General features: G+C 40.0%; 3 protein-coding genes across 3 annotated transcripts in view; 2 read left to right on the top strand and 1 right to left on the bottom strand.

The window, feature by feature from the left end:
* Positions 1-64: 64 nt before the first annotated feature.
* On the bottom strand, positions 65-3,155 carry LOC310857111 (zona pellucida sperm-binding protein 4-like; the record flags this gene model as incomplete). The annotated part of the gene is made up of 7 exons (XM_083762724.1): positions 65-145; positions 239-380; positions 463-655; positions 1,063-1,217; positions 2,212-2,309; positions 2,406-2,590; positions 2,843-3,155. The coding sequence occupies 7 exons, from the start codon at positions 3,153-3,155 to the stop codon at positions 65-67; spliced, it is 1,167 nt and encodes a 388-aa protein (XP_083618850.1).
* A 4,069-nt stretch (positions 3,156-7,224) lies between these two features.
* On the top strand, positions 7,225-11,377 carry LOC310857110 (zona pellucida sperm-binding protein 3-like; the record flags this gene model as incomplete). Its single annotated transcript, XM_083762723.1, has 8 exons — positions 7,225-7,620; positions 7,774-7,889; positions 8,581-8,684; positions 8,814-8,991; positions 9,350-9,467; positions 9,555-9,637; positions 10,816-11,024; positions 11,316-11,377. 8 exons carry the CDS (start codon positions 7,225-7,227, stop codon positions 11,375-11,377), a joined length of 1,266 nt encoding a protein of 421 aa, XP_083618849.1.
* Positions 11,378-12,549: 1,172 nt separating this feature from the next.
* mapk8ip2 (mitogen-activated protein kinase 8 interacting protein 2) overlaps positions 12,550-15,116 on the top strand; it is a gene marked incomplete at its 5' end in the record, with an annotated part of 39,585 nt that continues 37,018 nt past the window's right edge. Inside the window, one exon of the mRNA XM_083763467.1 lies at positions 12,550-12,614. Coding sequence (XP_083619593.1) covers positions 12,550-12,614 — 65 coding nt within the window. The remainder of the gene's footprint in view (positions 12,615-15,116) is intronic.

The following is a 15,116-nucleotide window of genomic DNA, read 5'->3' as shown; positions in this document are numbered from 1 at the left end:
CAACAGTCTAGGGTTTTTCTTCCATAATAATAAAAAATAAATAAAATAACATATTTTATTCATTCTACTCACTCTTTCTTCTGTTTCTGCTGCATTGAGGTGCACAATTCTCTAGACACACAGCTGTGTCACAGTGGATAAACACCTGGAACAAAACAGGACAAAATAATTGCAATGGGAGATCGGATAAAATAATGCACTGTTTTATTTATTTTTACTAACTGATTGTCTCTCATACCTTCTCCTGCATCTGGACCATGGTTGTGTCATCCACAAAAGTGAACATCTTGAAAGCAAAACGACTGTGGTGTGATGGGAACTCAACATAGGAACCCGTCTGCACGAGTTTTGTAACGTAACGGTCGTTACTTGACGGGCACCTGGAGGATGAAGAAGAGGAACCAATTAAGTATAACACAAATATTTCCCGGCTCACATGTAAGAAAAGGTCATAGTTTTTACCCATCAACGAGCAGGTCCCACTGAGGAAGACTACGTGGGTCTTCATTAGTGGTTGCCCAGCAGTGTCCAAGAGTCAAGAAGAGGTTGGGGTCAGTCCTATCCAGCATTTGAACATCAATATACACAGCATCTCTCAGGACCTTTGTGACAGGGTATTCGTATTCTGTGTAGAAGGAGGTGTACACCACCTGTTCTGCTCCACAAATAAGCACGATTAGTTAATCATTATAGACAAGTGGTTCCCAAACCTTTTTGCCCGTGACCCAAAAGAGAAATTAGACATTCCCATGCAGACCCAAATGAGTTAAAATAGCAGATCTACAAGCTCACAACCCATCGCTTCGCACCACGTTGTGAGCTTGTAGATCGCTACCCCTTAAATATTTATTTAGTAAATTATGGAATTTCTGAGATTTTTATTTTATTTATATTCAAGAAATGACTTAAAAAATCATTTTATTTGGTTTTAATTCATAAAAACTTTAGCTTTTTTGGGAATGTTTAATAATTATAATAATTAAAAACAATTGACAGACAGACAGACAGAAAGTGCAAAAACAAACTAGCAAAGAAAATAAAAGGCTTCTTCTTCCCACTAACCTTCGTTACATCCCTTTACAACACACTGTCCATTGGCCAGTCTGAGCTCCACATTCATAGTTCCATTTGAAAAGACATCCTCAATTTCAACAGTTTCCGCTTCAAGGACCAGAGCCTCAATGGAAGAAGCAGTGTATTTACATTGAACAACGAGCCTGAGAAGAAGAAAGGGAACAGCATGGTCAGAGTTATTGTTACATTTTGTAGATTCAATGAATTTATATTAGTATTTGTTGGAACTAACGCCCTTACATTAAGTTACTTTACATAACGAAACTACTTTTTGCTGTAACTTGCAATGTAACTCTTTACATTTTCCCATTCAGTAACGCCATTATAGCTACTGTGTTTTCAATGGGTGAGTTAGTAGTTGCGTAATGTAATCCAAAAGAACCGTCTCCTTCTCCTGCCAGTGCGGAATCTCTCATGTAAACTGACATGATGCGTGTGCTCCCAGAGTGAAACACATTCCACATGAGAAAGAGAAAGTATGGCTTCCACAGGGCATAACGTCATCATAATGATGATGATTGGTCAACATAGGGTAACATAGGGTAATTACTTTAGGCCTGTCTGTGCATGGGCAGGGTTACGGTATCAGTATTATATCGATATCATTAGACTGGATATTGTCTGTGATTTTGGATATTGTAGCCTACTATTGGTAAGAGTAGAGTAAAGTAACTAGTTACTTTCATAATTTAGTAACTAGTAAAGTAATTAGTTACTTTTTCAGACTAGTAACTATAACTATAACTAATTACTTTTTAAAGTAACTTGAACAACACTAATGCCTGGGTCAAATTGTGATAACAAATAATTAAACATTTGTTCTTTCAGCATTGGAGTTGTAGATGGGACTCACAGTGCAAGTAAAAGAGTGCCATAGTATCCAAGTCTAATCCAATCCAACTTTATTTAAAGCACATTTAAAAACAGAGTTGACCAAAGGGCCGGTAGTACCTGAACACCCCGGTTATACATTTTGCTGTGAATAACAACCTAACTTAGCATGTTAAGCTTATCTGTCAGAATTATATTAGGTCTTCCAGGCAGTTTAAACAATTACTATAATTTCACACAATTTCACCCACTTCTGGTTGGAGATCCGTCACACATCTAATAGAGCAAGAAGAAATAATCACCTACTCAAAAGTACTGTCCCTGGTGATAGATCCACGGGGTCCAACTGCCACTTCGTATGACGATGTCATCCTATTCTCATAGGTTATAACACCAGGTTCTTCCTATAATAAGTCAACTGTAATTCACTTATCATTGCTGCAAAAGAAAACAAAATATTTCACCTTTCAAGTCAACTGTGAATCCAGCTTAGGGCCTACCGTCATGATGGTTCCACAGGCACCGCAAGGGAACTGGTAGATGGCAAAGGCTGAGCTGACAGCCACAGCCTGGCAGCCTTGTTCTTCACCAAGAAGACTAATGGAGCCAGTGTCAATGACGGGCAGAGTGGCATCTCTGGCCACCACCAAAATGAACTGGGCATCCTTGGTGCACTGTAGAGTCACTGGTAAAAAAGGAAAAGAAGAAGGAAAAAAGAAAAACTAAACAAGGGGGTTTCTTCATTTTGCAGACCCTTTAACACTGAAAATTCAACACTAAAATCTTAACAGACCTATGATTCAAAACAGTGATCATTTTGTTTACACAAATAATAATAATAATAATAATGTGAATTCAATCCTCAGAATGTATTAACCTATATAGTTATTGCTTTTCTAGTAAACTACATTAAAAAGTAAACTAAACAACCACTTACCAGATCTCCCATAATAGCACATTTGTCCATCCCAACAGCAGTTGATAGCATTACAGTCAGAATCGGAGATGTCTTCGGGGCCACACTGTATCTTGAATTGCTCTTCAACCCCACATATGCTAAATGGTGCGGCAGTAGGTGGTAAAAGTATTGGGTCTCTAACTTGTTGTGTGTCTGGTTTGATGGGTTTGGGTTTGGGTTTGAGTTTGGGTTTGGGTTTGGGTTTGATGGGTCGAGTGCCAGGAGCCTGAGGAGCACCCACATTGCTCAGCAGCACCACCACCCCCACAAGACAAACATAAATCCACTTCATCGCCTCGGCTTCACAGCGGAAAGTGATTCTCAATGTGTACCAGTTAATAGCGCAGTGAAACTGCTCCCTTTTATAAACCCTAACCCTAAAAGGACGGGACACACTGACTTGATATCCCACAGGTGATTCGCTGACCACAGGTGTCAACGAACTGCTTTGGTTGGTTATTGGTTATTGCTCGACAGACCAGAAACCAATCAACCCTTCATGAAGTCCCGCCCCTCTTCGTGCCCATTGGCTGCTGTTGCTTAGTTGGACAAAAACCCTTTCAAAAACCCTCTCTCTGACAACAGAAACATGTCTTTCTGTTGCCTTGTATTGATATTGAATGCATTCAATTATTATTTGAACTTTTGGGCTCAGTAAAAAGGACCATCTTGGGTGCAATACAGTGTCATAGTGGCATAACGTGTTTTTTCCAAAAAACTCTGGATATCTTTCTTATTTTGACTAAACTTAACTCAGCATAAACAACCAGAAGGAGGTGGAACTTAGGCAGGAAGAAGCCTGCTGGTTTGTCGGTCTGGCACCACTCAGAAGGCTGACAGTGGGCAGGCTGATGGCAAGAGAATGGCAGCAAATCACATATAAGATAAGCTCAAGAACCAAACCATGATACATAATAAGAATAATAAAATGAAATACGATAAAGAACAATAAAATGAAATACAATAAAATGAAATACAATAAAATGAAATACAATAAAATGAAATACAATAAAATGAAATACAATAAAATGAAATACAATAAAATGAAATACAATAAAATGAAATACAATAAAATGAAATACAATAAAATGAAATACAATAAAATGAAATACAATAAAATGAAATACAATAAAATGAAATACAATAAAATGAAATACAATAAAATGAAATACAATAAAATGAAATACTGAGCTGTATAGGCTCAACATATCTAGATCTCTGAGCAAATTAGTGAATAATCACTTCATTTTTGAATTCATTAATTTATATGCATCTATTGCCATACATCGTAAAGAATATATACATCTATTGCCATACATCGTAAAGAATATATATATCTATTGCCATACATCGTAATGAATATATGAATGAATATATGTACAGCCTATTAACAATAACTATGCAGGTGTATAGGCTAATAATCCTTCATATAGCTACTGTATCGTCTTTGTTATGAGACACCAATCAGACTTGCAAATCAGGCAGGACTGAACAAATTTCAGGTCAACAAAATGCAGGTCGTAGAGACCTTTTCAAGGCCTCTGTGACCGGCATGTGGTCATGATGATGAACAAAGACCACATTACACAGCAGGGTGCAAAAGTCCATACAGCAGTCTCAATCTAATCAGATTTTAACTCTCAAAATATTTCATTTTAAATAAAATCTAAATGGCTATAATATGAAACTGATAATATGAAATTGATTGCCACAATGGGACCAAGATACAAATATGTGTTCACAGCTTGGTGGTCATTCTTACCGATTAAATACACTCATAATCCTCATGAAGAACATGATTAGGGTCAGACACACTTCTTTGGCCCTGTCTGTCTAACCAAATATTTCCTGCAGAAACTTTATTTTTACAGAAGCAGAATGTGGAGAATATGGATTTGGTTGCCGCCTTATAAAACATCAACATAACATTCTTGTCTGTACCTACACCAGTGGTTCTCAAAGTAGGGTCTGTGGACCCCCAGAGGTCCTTGACGGGGTTCAGGGAATGGCCAGCAAAATGTGTTAATATAGCATCACAATCCGGTTTAACTACTAGTACCCTTATATAATAGTCGATCTACAAGCTCACTTGAGTACAACACAAATCTTGTATGGGAGTCTCTGGCATAGAATATTTTCAGATGGGGGGAATACAAGTTAATTTGGGGGTCCTTGATATAAAAAGTTTAAGAACCACTGACCTACACAATGTAGCTTTAACCTGTACAAAAAGAGCAAGCGTCGCAGGCAGGCAGACGTGTTGTTTGTAGGTGTTCACAGAATGTACTTTGGCAAAATGAATACTTTAGGGCACACAAACCTAAATCAAGGTCTAGATAACCTTTAGCTGACTGACATTATTTTATATAATCATGTTGGAACCTACTGTTTGCATAACATTTCCTTACCCAAATTATATTTGCTTAGTGTCAGTAAATAATCATTTTCTTGCATCACTATTCTTCAGTATTCTTTGCTATATCATTGATTACTTTGATTCATTCAGCTTGGTATACCTTCCCTTTATTGTGACTGTAGGTCGCAGATTACTATGAAAACCTGCAAAACCTGTCATTCGATCCATCAGTCGATCCATCACGCCACCATATATGGCCCTCAGCTCGTCACGCCATGTGACACGTCACACCACCATATATGTCTGTCAGTCCGTCACGCCTCATGACTGCATATATGGCCATCTCCATATATGAAGATCACTACACTGACCTCATCAAATCCTGGATAGCCATACGACTGGATCATCTCCTAGATCTGCAGAGCCGGCCAGAAACTCTACATCTGACCTCAAACTTCAAACCCTTAGATCTCCATATATGGAGCTGACCTGTTCTGACATTCCATATGTTGATACTTCCCCACCCGTCCTTCCTCTTCAATGTCGCCCTTTGACTGATACCTGTCCATTAAAACTCTAGAATTTATTTAGTGAAGCTGCGCCCGGCAGCCTGGCGAAAACTAGAGTTAACAGACCCGAATATTAAGGCCCGGCCCTACCTGGGCCTTCATCAAACCCTGTACACTCAGGACACTGCCGCCGCTAACACCCTTAGATCTCCATATATGGATCTGACCTCATCAAACCCTGTACACTCAGGACACTGCCGCCGCTAACACCCTTAGATCTCCATATGGATCTGACCTCATCAAACCCTGTACACTCAGGACACTGCCGCCGCTAACACCCTTAGATCTCCATATGGATCTGACCTCATCAAACCCTGTACACTCAAGACACGCTCCAGATATGGCCAGACCCCATCAAACCCTGTACACTCAAGAGACTGCCCCCGCTGCCACCCTTAGATCTCCATATATGGAGCTGACGTGTTCTGACATTCTGACATGTTGATCTGACCTCATCAAACCCTGTACATTCAAGACACTCTCCATATAGGGCCAATACAGAATTCATTCCATATGTTGATCTGACCCCCCCATGCCAAAGCACCAGCGCTCGCCCAGCAGTCTGCTGTCACCCTCAGGGCGTCTTACTGGTATGGATTAGTAGCCTATGTCATTGTTCCAGTGGTGTAAAGTAACTAAGGATTTACTTTATTGTAGTATAATGTACTTTTACTTTGGTGGAGTATTTCCAATTTTCAATACATTTACTTCTACTTCTACTTTACTTTAATTACTTTGTAGATTATTATTATTATTATTATTATTGTTAATATTAATATTGTTGTTGTTGTTATTATTATTGTTATTGTTATTGTTATTGTTATTGTTATTGTTATTGTTATTGTTATTGTTATTATTATTATTATATATTATAATATTATTACAAAACATACATTAGCGTCTGAGGACAACCTAGAGAGATTACCCACTTCAGCCCTACATACATTTTGGCCATTTGAAAATAGCCGATCCACAAGATCTGATATTTTCAAAATATGTTTATAATTTATTTGTAAACTTTGAAATGGGACATCCTGAGAACTTTCTACTTTTAGTCATTTTAAGTACATTTTTATACTAATACTTTTGTACTTTTGTACTGAACTTCTGACTTTTACTTGTAACAGAATATTTCTAAATTGCAGTATTGATACTTTTACTTAAGTAAAAGATTTGAGTACTTTTCCACCACTGCATTGCTCAGTGTATGCATTCTCCATGCAGATTCCTTTCTTAACATAGCCTACCTGATGTAGGCTATTTGAACGTTTAGACTAGAGCAACAACCCTTTTTTGTTTGTTTTTGCTAAGGCCCTAGAAGGGGCGTGTAAGTCAGGCAAGTAAACATGCTCACTTCATTATAAAAGTATGTGTTCTCTCACTACGCTCCAGTCCTCAGAACTTTGCGGACCACACGTTGTTGTGAAGCCTCAGCAATGAAGTGGATTGCTGTGGGCCTTGCGGCAGTGGCCATGCTCGGCTGCTTGACCGAGGGACAGTTAGGTAAGGGTGGTGGTGGTGGTCAGAATCCGACCCAGAGTAAGCAAGATCATGAGATTCCACTCAACTGGAAATATCCAATTGACCCCACAATTGAACCCCAAACGGTTGGGACAGAAGTGATCAGGACGCCTGTCGTGGCTGTCACTGTGGCTGTTGCGTGCGAAAACAACAATGCTCATGTGGAAGTAAAGAAAGATTTCTTTGGGACTGGCTACATCATCGATGCTGCAGATATTAAACTGGGAACCTGCGACCCTGTTGGGGAGGACACTCAAGCTCAAGTGTTGATTTTTGATACCCAACTGGAAAGATGTGACAGCAGTTTGATGGTATGCATAATAATTTAAGAGAGTGTACAAATCACATGTGGTTATATGTGTGCAATCTCAACAAATGGAGTAGCACTGAGGATTTTACTGTACAAAGCCATATAATGAGCACAGCCATTTTCATATAGAATTATGTACTTATCTCTTTGCCAGATGACTGAAGAGGCCCTCATCTACACCTTCAATCTAAACTATGAACCCAAAAGCAGCAATACCCCTGTGGTGCGGGCCAGCACCGTGGCCGTTACTGTGGAATGCCACTACCCCAGGTGTGTAGAGCATCAACGGTCAGACAGAGTCAATCTTTCTTAAAGAGGGTGTAAGTGACATTGTGTTGTTAAAATCAGTGTTGAAGAATGTGGAGGGGTGTTGTCCAGGGGTTTTCTTTTTTTGACTGCTAGTTTTGTATGCTTTATTGAAAAAATCATTTAAAAACTTTGATGACAAAAAAAAGAAAATCAGTGTTGAGCCCTATGCCAGTAGCAATCATTGCTACAGACTATTTGTTCAGTAACAGGGGTCGCTCTCTCCAGCTCTTTAGTAAACAGAAAATAAATGTTCAGTAAAGATACTAATTTGAACTTTGTATGAGAGAACTAATATACGACCAGGATAAACAATTAAGATAAGACGGTTTGGGGGGGGGGGGGGGGGGGGGGGGGGACAAAAGAAAGGGAACACAATGACATTGAAGCTGTGTAACTGTAAACTAGTGTCTAAATGATTTTTGTGTGTAAAATTGGTATACCAACCTGAACATTTATTTTCTATTTACTAAAGAACTAAAAAGATGGGAAGACCCCTGTTACTGAATAAATACTCTATGGTAATTATTATATCAAACTTTAACTGTTTAACAAAACAAATACATGTTTGTGTTCGTTAATTTTATTTCTGTAAACAACATCATCACTTACATTTATTTATGGTTATGTGTAAATCCATTGTATTATCTTCCAGGAAGCACAATGTGAGCAGCCAGGCACTTCTTCCTCACTGGGTCCCATTCTCTGCTACAAAGGTGGTGGAAGAACTCTTGTTCTTCACTCTTAAAATGATGACAGGTGGGTAAAAGAATAACATAGTCATTCACTTCAAGGTCTCTCTTTCCGCTCTCAGTATACTATGATACAAAGTATATACTACATACATTCAGCAGGTGTAACAAAATTCTTCTTCATTCCCTTGTACAGTCGACTGGCTTTACGTGAGACCAATCAACCAGTATTATCTGGGAGATTTAATCAATATCCAGGCAACAGTCCAACAGTACTTCCATGTCCCCCTGCGTGTCTATGTGGACAGCTGTGTAGCCACTGTGTCACCTGACGCAAACTCCCAACCCAGATATGCCTTCATTGACAATGATGGGTAAGATATTTGATAACTTTCAACGTGGTGGTTTGGACATATTGGGCAAAGATTTTCATAATGTTTATTTTCTTTCTTTTCTTTTTTAAGTGCAAAAATAGCCACGACTCATAGATTGTAGGTCGGCTATTTTTTCTATTTGCATATAGCTGTAAGTATATCTGGGGCTTAACTGGTGGAGCTAATGCACATGCATGACTTTCCATTGTAGACTATCCCATGTCAGGATGCCAACAGCTGTGAACTCTGTGTATCACATGGCTTCAGTAAACAAGCTGCACAACAGAATAGTCAGTTTGTCAAAAGCTTTTCTGACGAAGTTAACCTGATTCCCCGTCCATGTCCTCCTTCCATCCAGCTGCATGGTTGATGCTGCTCTCACAGGCTCATCCTCCAGGTTTATGCAACGCACTGCTGATAACAAGCTGGACTTCCAGTTGGAGGCCTTCAGGTTCCAGGCTTCAGACGCGGACACCGTAAGAACCCCTATTGTGAATATTTTGGGCGTTGCTCGCGGAAATAACAGATATTAAGATAACCAACATTTTGTCTCATTCCATTAGTTCTACATTACCTGCCATTTGACAGCAACCTCCGCGGCCCATGCCATTGATAGTGAGAATCGAGCATGTTCCTACCTTAATGGGTAAGTGTGTGCCTGCTTAGTGTGTAAGTATTCTACATTAATGGGTGTGTGCCTGCTTAGTGTGTAAGTATTCTACATTAATGGGTAAGTGTGTGCCTGCTTAGTGTGTAAGTATTCTACATTAATGGGTGTGTGCCTGCTTAGTGTGTAAGTATTCTACATTAATGGGTAAGAGTGTGCCTGCTTAGTGTGTAAGTATTCTACATTAATGGGTGTGTGCCTGCTTAGTGTGTAAGTATTCTACATTAATGGGTAAGAGTGTGCCTGCTTAGTGTGTAAGTATTCTACATTAATGGGTGTGTGCCTGCTTAGTGTGTAAGTATTCTACATTAATGGGTAAGAGTGTGTCTGCTTAGTGTGTAAGTATTCTACATTAATGGGTAAGAGTGTGCCTGCTTAGTGTGTAAGTATTCTACATTAATTGGTAAGAGTGTGCCTGCTTAGTGTGTAAGTATTCTACATTAATGGGTAAGAGTGTGTCTGCTTAGTGTGTAAGTATTCTACATTAATGGGTAAGAGTGTGCCTGCTTAGTGTGTAAGTATTCTTCATTAATTGGTAAGAGTGTGACTGCTTAGTGTGTAAGTATTCTTCATTTAATTGGTAAGAGTGTGCCTGCTTAGTGTGTAAGTATTCTTCATTTTTGTGAGTAGTATAAAGTTCACTTCTCTTTCATTTTCTCTTTCCATAGGTGGAAGGAGGCGAGTGGACCTCTGAATAATGAAGCTTGTAATTCATGTGGTCTTGGTCTTGGTGGTCCATTGGCTGACACTGGCAGTTCAGGTGGAGGCGGTGGTGGTTCTCCTAGTGTAGCTGGTGGTGGTTCTCATGGCGCTGGTGGTGGTGCTGGTGGTGGTGCTGGTGGTGGTAGTGGTGGTGCTGGTGGTAGTCGTTATACTGGTGGCAGTAGTTATACCGGTGGTGGCAGTGGTGGTTATCCCGGTGGTGGTGGTGGTGGTGGTGGTGGTGGTTATCCCGGTGTTGGCAGTGGTGGTTATCCCGGTGGTGGTGGTGGTGCTGGTGGTGGTGGTGGTGGTGGTGGTGGTAGTGGTTTTGGCGGTGGTCGTTTTACTGGTGGCAGTGTTGGTTATCCCGGTGGTGGTGGTGGTGCTGGTGGTGGTGGTGGTGGTGGTGGTAGTAGTGGTAGTGGTTTTGGCGGTGGTCGTTTTACTGGTGGCAGTGTTGGTTATCCCGGTGGTGGCAGTGGTGGTTATCCCGGTGGTGGCAGTGGTGGTTATCCCGCTGCTGGAGGTAGTGGTTTTATCCCTGGTTTTGGCGGTAGTGGGGCGACGGCACCTGTGGGGGGACGGGTCACCTATGAGAGTCAGACTGGTGCGAAGAAGGTACACGGACGAACCACTCGTGGCGTCAAGCAAGTGCAACAGCAAGGTACGTTTAATGTGACATTTTAGAAATGGTTGTATAACCCAAAAAAACAAAACAAAAACGAAAGGGAGAAAAAATATTTTAAGAAAGCCACATTGCAAAAAACTAAAAAATAATTTATTTTTCAATTTCTTCCAAATCAGTACCCATGGAACTACCCCTTTCTAAACCTGGTAAGGTCCCAGAATGCAACTGTGCACAAAAAGATCTTTGACTTTTGGATACATTTGGATACATTTTGGATACATTTTGTGTATCAGATATAATATAACACAATGTATCTTCCCTTTTCAGACAAAATCATATGGCATGGATTTGTTGGTCTGGGTCCCATCAAAATCCAGGATAAGAAATAACCACCTGATGACAATTTCCATGGAAATAAATGCTGAATGGTTGATAATTGTCTGAATCTTATTTAATGCTCATGTGAATCCTTTCAGCTTATGGTGACGAACGATTGGGAAGTGGGCACCTATATAGGCTATATGGTCATATAATAGCCTATAAGGTATTCAACATCCATTATATAAAGATGTGAGAAATAAAGATCTTCTAAATACAAATCTTTAGATCCAGATAGATTATACAGATTTGAATGATGTGAACAGAAGATTCTTGTAAATGATGTCTGCATTATCAATAAATAAATCTTAAAAAAATTGCCACTGCTATACCCTTATCACCCAATTTATTCCACTGTGAATAAACCACACACGCACACGCACTCTGCGTGTGTCAAGCACAAGTACAGTATTTGTCGCCCCCGCGTGGCAGTGCATCAGTTTCAGCACCATGGACAGAGGAAGTGCATTTGTTAAAATCACACACAGTAGAATTCATGTATAACTGCGATAGTTACTGTACACGATGGGGTGCCCACACTTTTTTGATACATGGAACCAAATGGTACAGTAACATCCATTTGATTCCATGTACCTATTGTGAGTTAATTGAAATTTTTACAATGTGCTTGTGCTCATATACAACCCCCCCCCCCTTCTCTGCACTGCTGGCCAGTCGCCGCTCTGTGTCATAGCCGCAGCAGCAGCATCTCACAGCACACATTCACCATTCAGACACTAAGGCTGTATGGCTGCTGGCACATACGAATCGGGAAAGAGGGATACATGTTTTTTGGGGGTTTGTTTTGATTTTCCGTATAGTGTCGTGTGCGCTTATTTCAGATGATTTATACACGACACGTATATTTCTCCCCCGAGAGTGGATCTAGTTCAATGTAGATTTGACGGTGCTTGTGCCCTATAGGTTCGTGTTTTTTTCTTCTTTCTGTAATCTGTAATTCTGTATCTCTCTGACTCTGCCAACCCAGGGGTATCTGTCTGTGTGGCCGCAGACGGTAGACCTGAACAACAGAATATAACAGAACAGAACAGGGGGCGTGGGAGTCAGAGAAACCGCTGTCCGAGATTAGTAGCTATTGCGTCTGCCTGTCGCCTCCGATCGTGAATGGACTGCGCTCCCTCCGTGATTTTCTGCTGTCACTCTAAGTCATTTCTGGAAGAAGATGGCGGACAGGGCTGAGATGTTTTCCCTCTCCACTTTCCATTCCCTCTCTCCTCCCGGTTGCAGGTAAGATCACACCGCGGCAGAATAGAGATCCATGGGAACGAATCGATGGTCCCAATTCATTGACCAGGACTGGAGACATGGATGGCGGGGACTCGGGGAGAGCGGGCAAATGGATATTATTGGATCACTTACAACAACAGTGTTTTGATGGCTATAGTAAAGCAAAAACTACCGAGCGACAGAAAATGTAAGACATTATCAAAATGTGCTATATAGGCCTGCACTGCCTGGCCTGCCCTCTCGATGATGCGCCGCTAACGCAATAGGCTATATGGGTGCGACTGCGATTGCATGGGAAGGGTATTTTGTTGACCTAAAGCGAAGTGTTCACTTTTTATTTATGGAAAATAATTGTGTTAATAATCAAAGAATTGGTCCGTTGTGAGAAGTGAGAGTAGGTTTATACCAATATCAGACGGAGGCGGAGGGCAACGATTGATTTTAGCTGCCTTGCGCATTCTCTCAGATTCAATTACCTCAGAGGCACTGGCATTGAGGCCCACGCCCTATTCTATTGAGACAAGCTTAAACCCAAGCCCAAATTTGTTGCGTTCCCCCTGACTATTTATTTGGCCCGTAACGCTTTGACAAAGCATATATAATAGGCTATTTGCAATTGTATCGTTTTTGTGCATTGCCTAAGGAAAAAAGGAGAATGATATAACCTCAGATGTCGACTGGTATCATTCCTACATTGCAATGTTTTTGATCAGTGCAGCACCAGTGACACAATAGTTCGTCCAAGGGTGTTGCTGTGAGAATACAAGAAAGAACATTAAGTCATTCCTTTAAAACGATTATCTGGTTTAATTGCAGTATTGCATTTATTTCAATTAAGTGTCCCTGCTGTCATTTAAGCTTGGTTACACAGATGGATGGTATAGGCTATAGCACTATTTGGATCTCAAGTTACATTGAGTGTTGTTTGTTTTGTTTTGTCTCATGTTTATAGTTTCATTTTTTATGCTGATGTAACTCTGGTGTATCTCATTATCTCATCTTATCAATAATATAGCAGACACAATGTATGGAATATTGATTGTGTTAGGTATGGAAACATCATATGTTAGGCTAGCTAGCTACACCTAGGCTACACCAAACTGAGACAAAGTGGGTTGAACCAACCCAACCTAAAACATTTTTAAAAAGCAGAATGATAATATCAAAATCACTTCAAAATCCAAATTGGGATTTTGAGTGTGTGCAAAAATGTACGTTTTGGCCTGAGGGTGGTGCTATAGAGGAAAAGGTCATGGGGTCACTTAAATGGCAAGGTCATGCAGGCAGCATGAACATACTGGGACAGTTTCATGGGAATATGGTGACAGAACAACTTGTTATACGCAGAACGCAGTGGTGGAAACAGTACTCAAATGTTTTACTTAAGTAAAAGTATCATTTTATTCAAATGTTCATAAGTCATACAGTAGGCTTGATTATATTCTAGTAGACTCAAAACTAATACCCAACATTCAAAATACGAAATATCATAACATTCTAATATCTGACCACAGCCCTGTTTCAATACAAGTTTCCATACCAAGATCCAGCTGGCCAACTGGCGATTTAACCCATTGCTGCTTGAGGATCATATATTTAAAAATCACATGACTGCATGACTTACGGAGTTTCTGGAGACCAATGATAAATGTCAGACTCTATACTCTGGGAGACGCTCAAGGTGGTTATGAGAGGTTATATTATTTATTTTGAAGCTTTTTAAGCAACTTAAAGAAATTGAGGACATACTCCCTGCTATGGAAGAATCTCTCTGGCACAGAGTGAAGTACGAATATAATACTATCCTTAGCAATAATGTTAGTAATCTTTTACTCAAGATTAAACAAAAACACTTTGAGCTGGGAGATAAACCAGAGAAGCTTCTTGCTAGGCAGCTAAAAAGTGCTCAAGCCAAACGCTCAATATACAAAATAAATTCAAGTAAAAGTATCAATGCTGCAATGTAGAAATACTCTTTTACAAGTAGGCTAAAAGTTCTAAATATTCATCATTTTACTAATAGCCTTAAGGACAAAATAAAAGAAAGAAAGAAAGAAAGAAAGAAAGAAAGAAAGAAAGAAATAAAGACATACTATGAACTTAATATTTAGAGTGGAAATCCAGTATAGGTGCTTCAGAGCTCTTGTCATGGTTGTGGGTGCTCATGTTCCAGCAACAACAATGCAATGCAATCCAATTAGTAAACGTGGAGCAATGTGGACCATGCAGTTCCTCCTGCACCTCAATAAAGATCATGGTAACCAAACCACGTCCTCGCGTAAAGAACAATGAGAATGACCTTGATGTATAAATGTGAGGGAAATAAAGGGTACAGTCCAAGAAGTCATAACAATTCCAGTGTCACATTACATGGCCTGTTTACAATAAACAACAAACAATAAACAACAAAAAGAGGCGCAACAGTGGGAAAGAAAGCAGGAATCATGATACAGACACAAAAGACAAGAGTGGCCAAAACGGATGCATCTAATAACTGAGAGG

This window comes from Protomyctophum parallelum, assembly GCF_964188405.1.
Source record: "Protomyctophum parallelum genome assembly, chromosome: 4".
Taxonomy (NCBI): Eukaryota; Metazoa; Chordata; class Actinopteri; order Myctophiformes; family Myctophidae; genus Protomyctophum; species Protomyctophum parallelum.
Note: the sequence above shows the minus strand (reverse complement) of the source record. Positions and strands in the feature narration are given on the sequence as shown.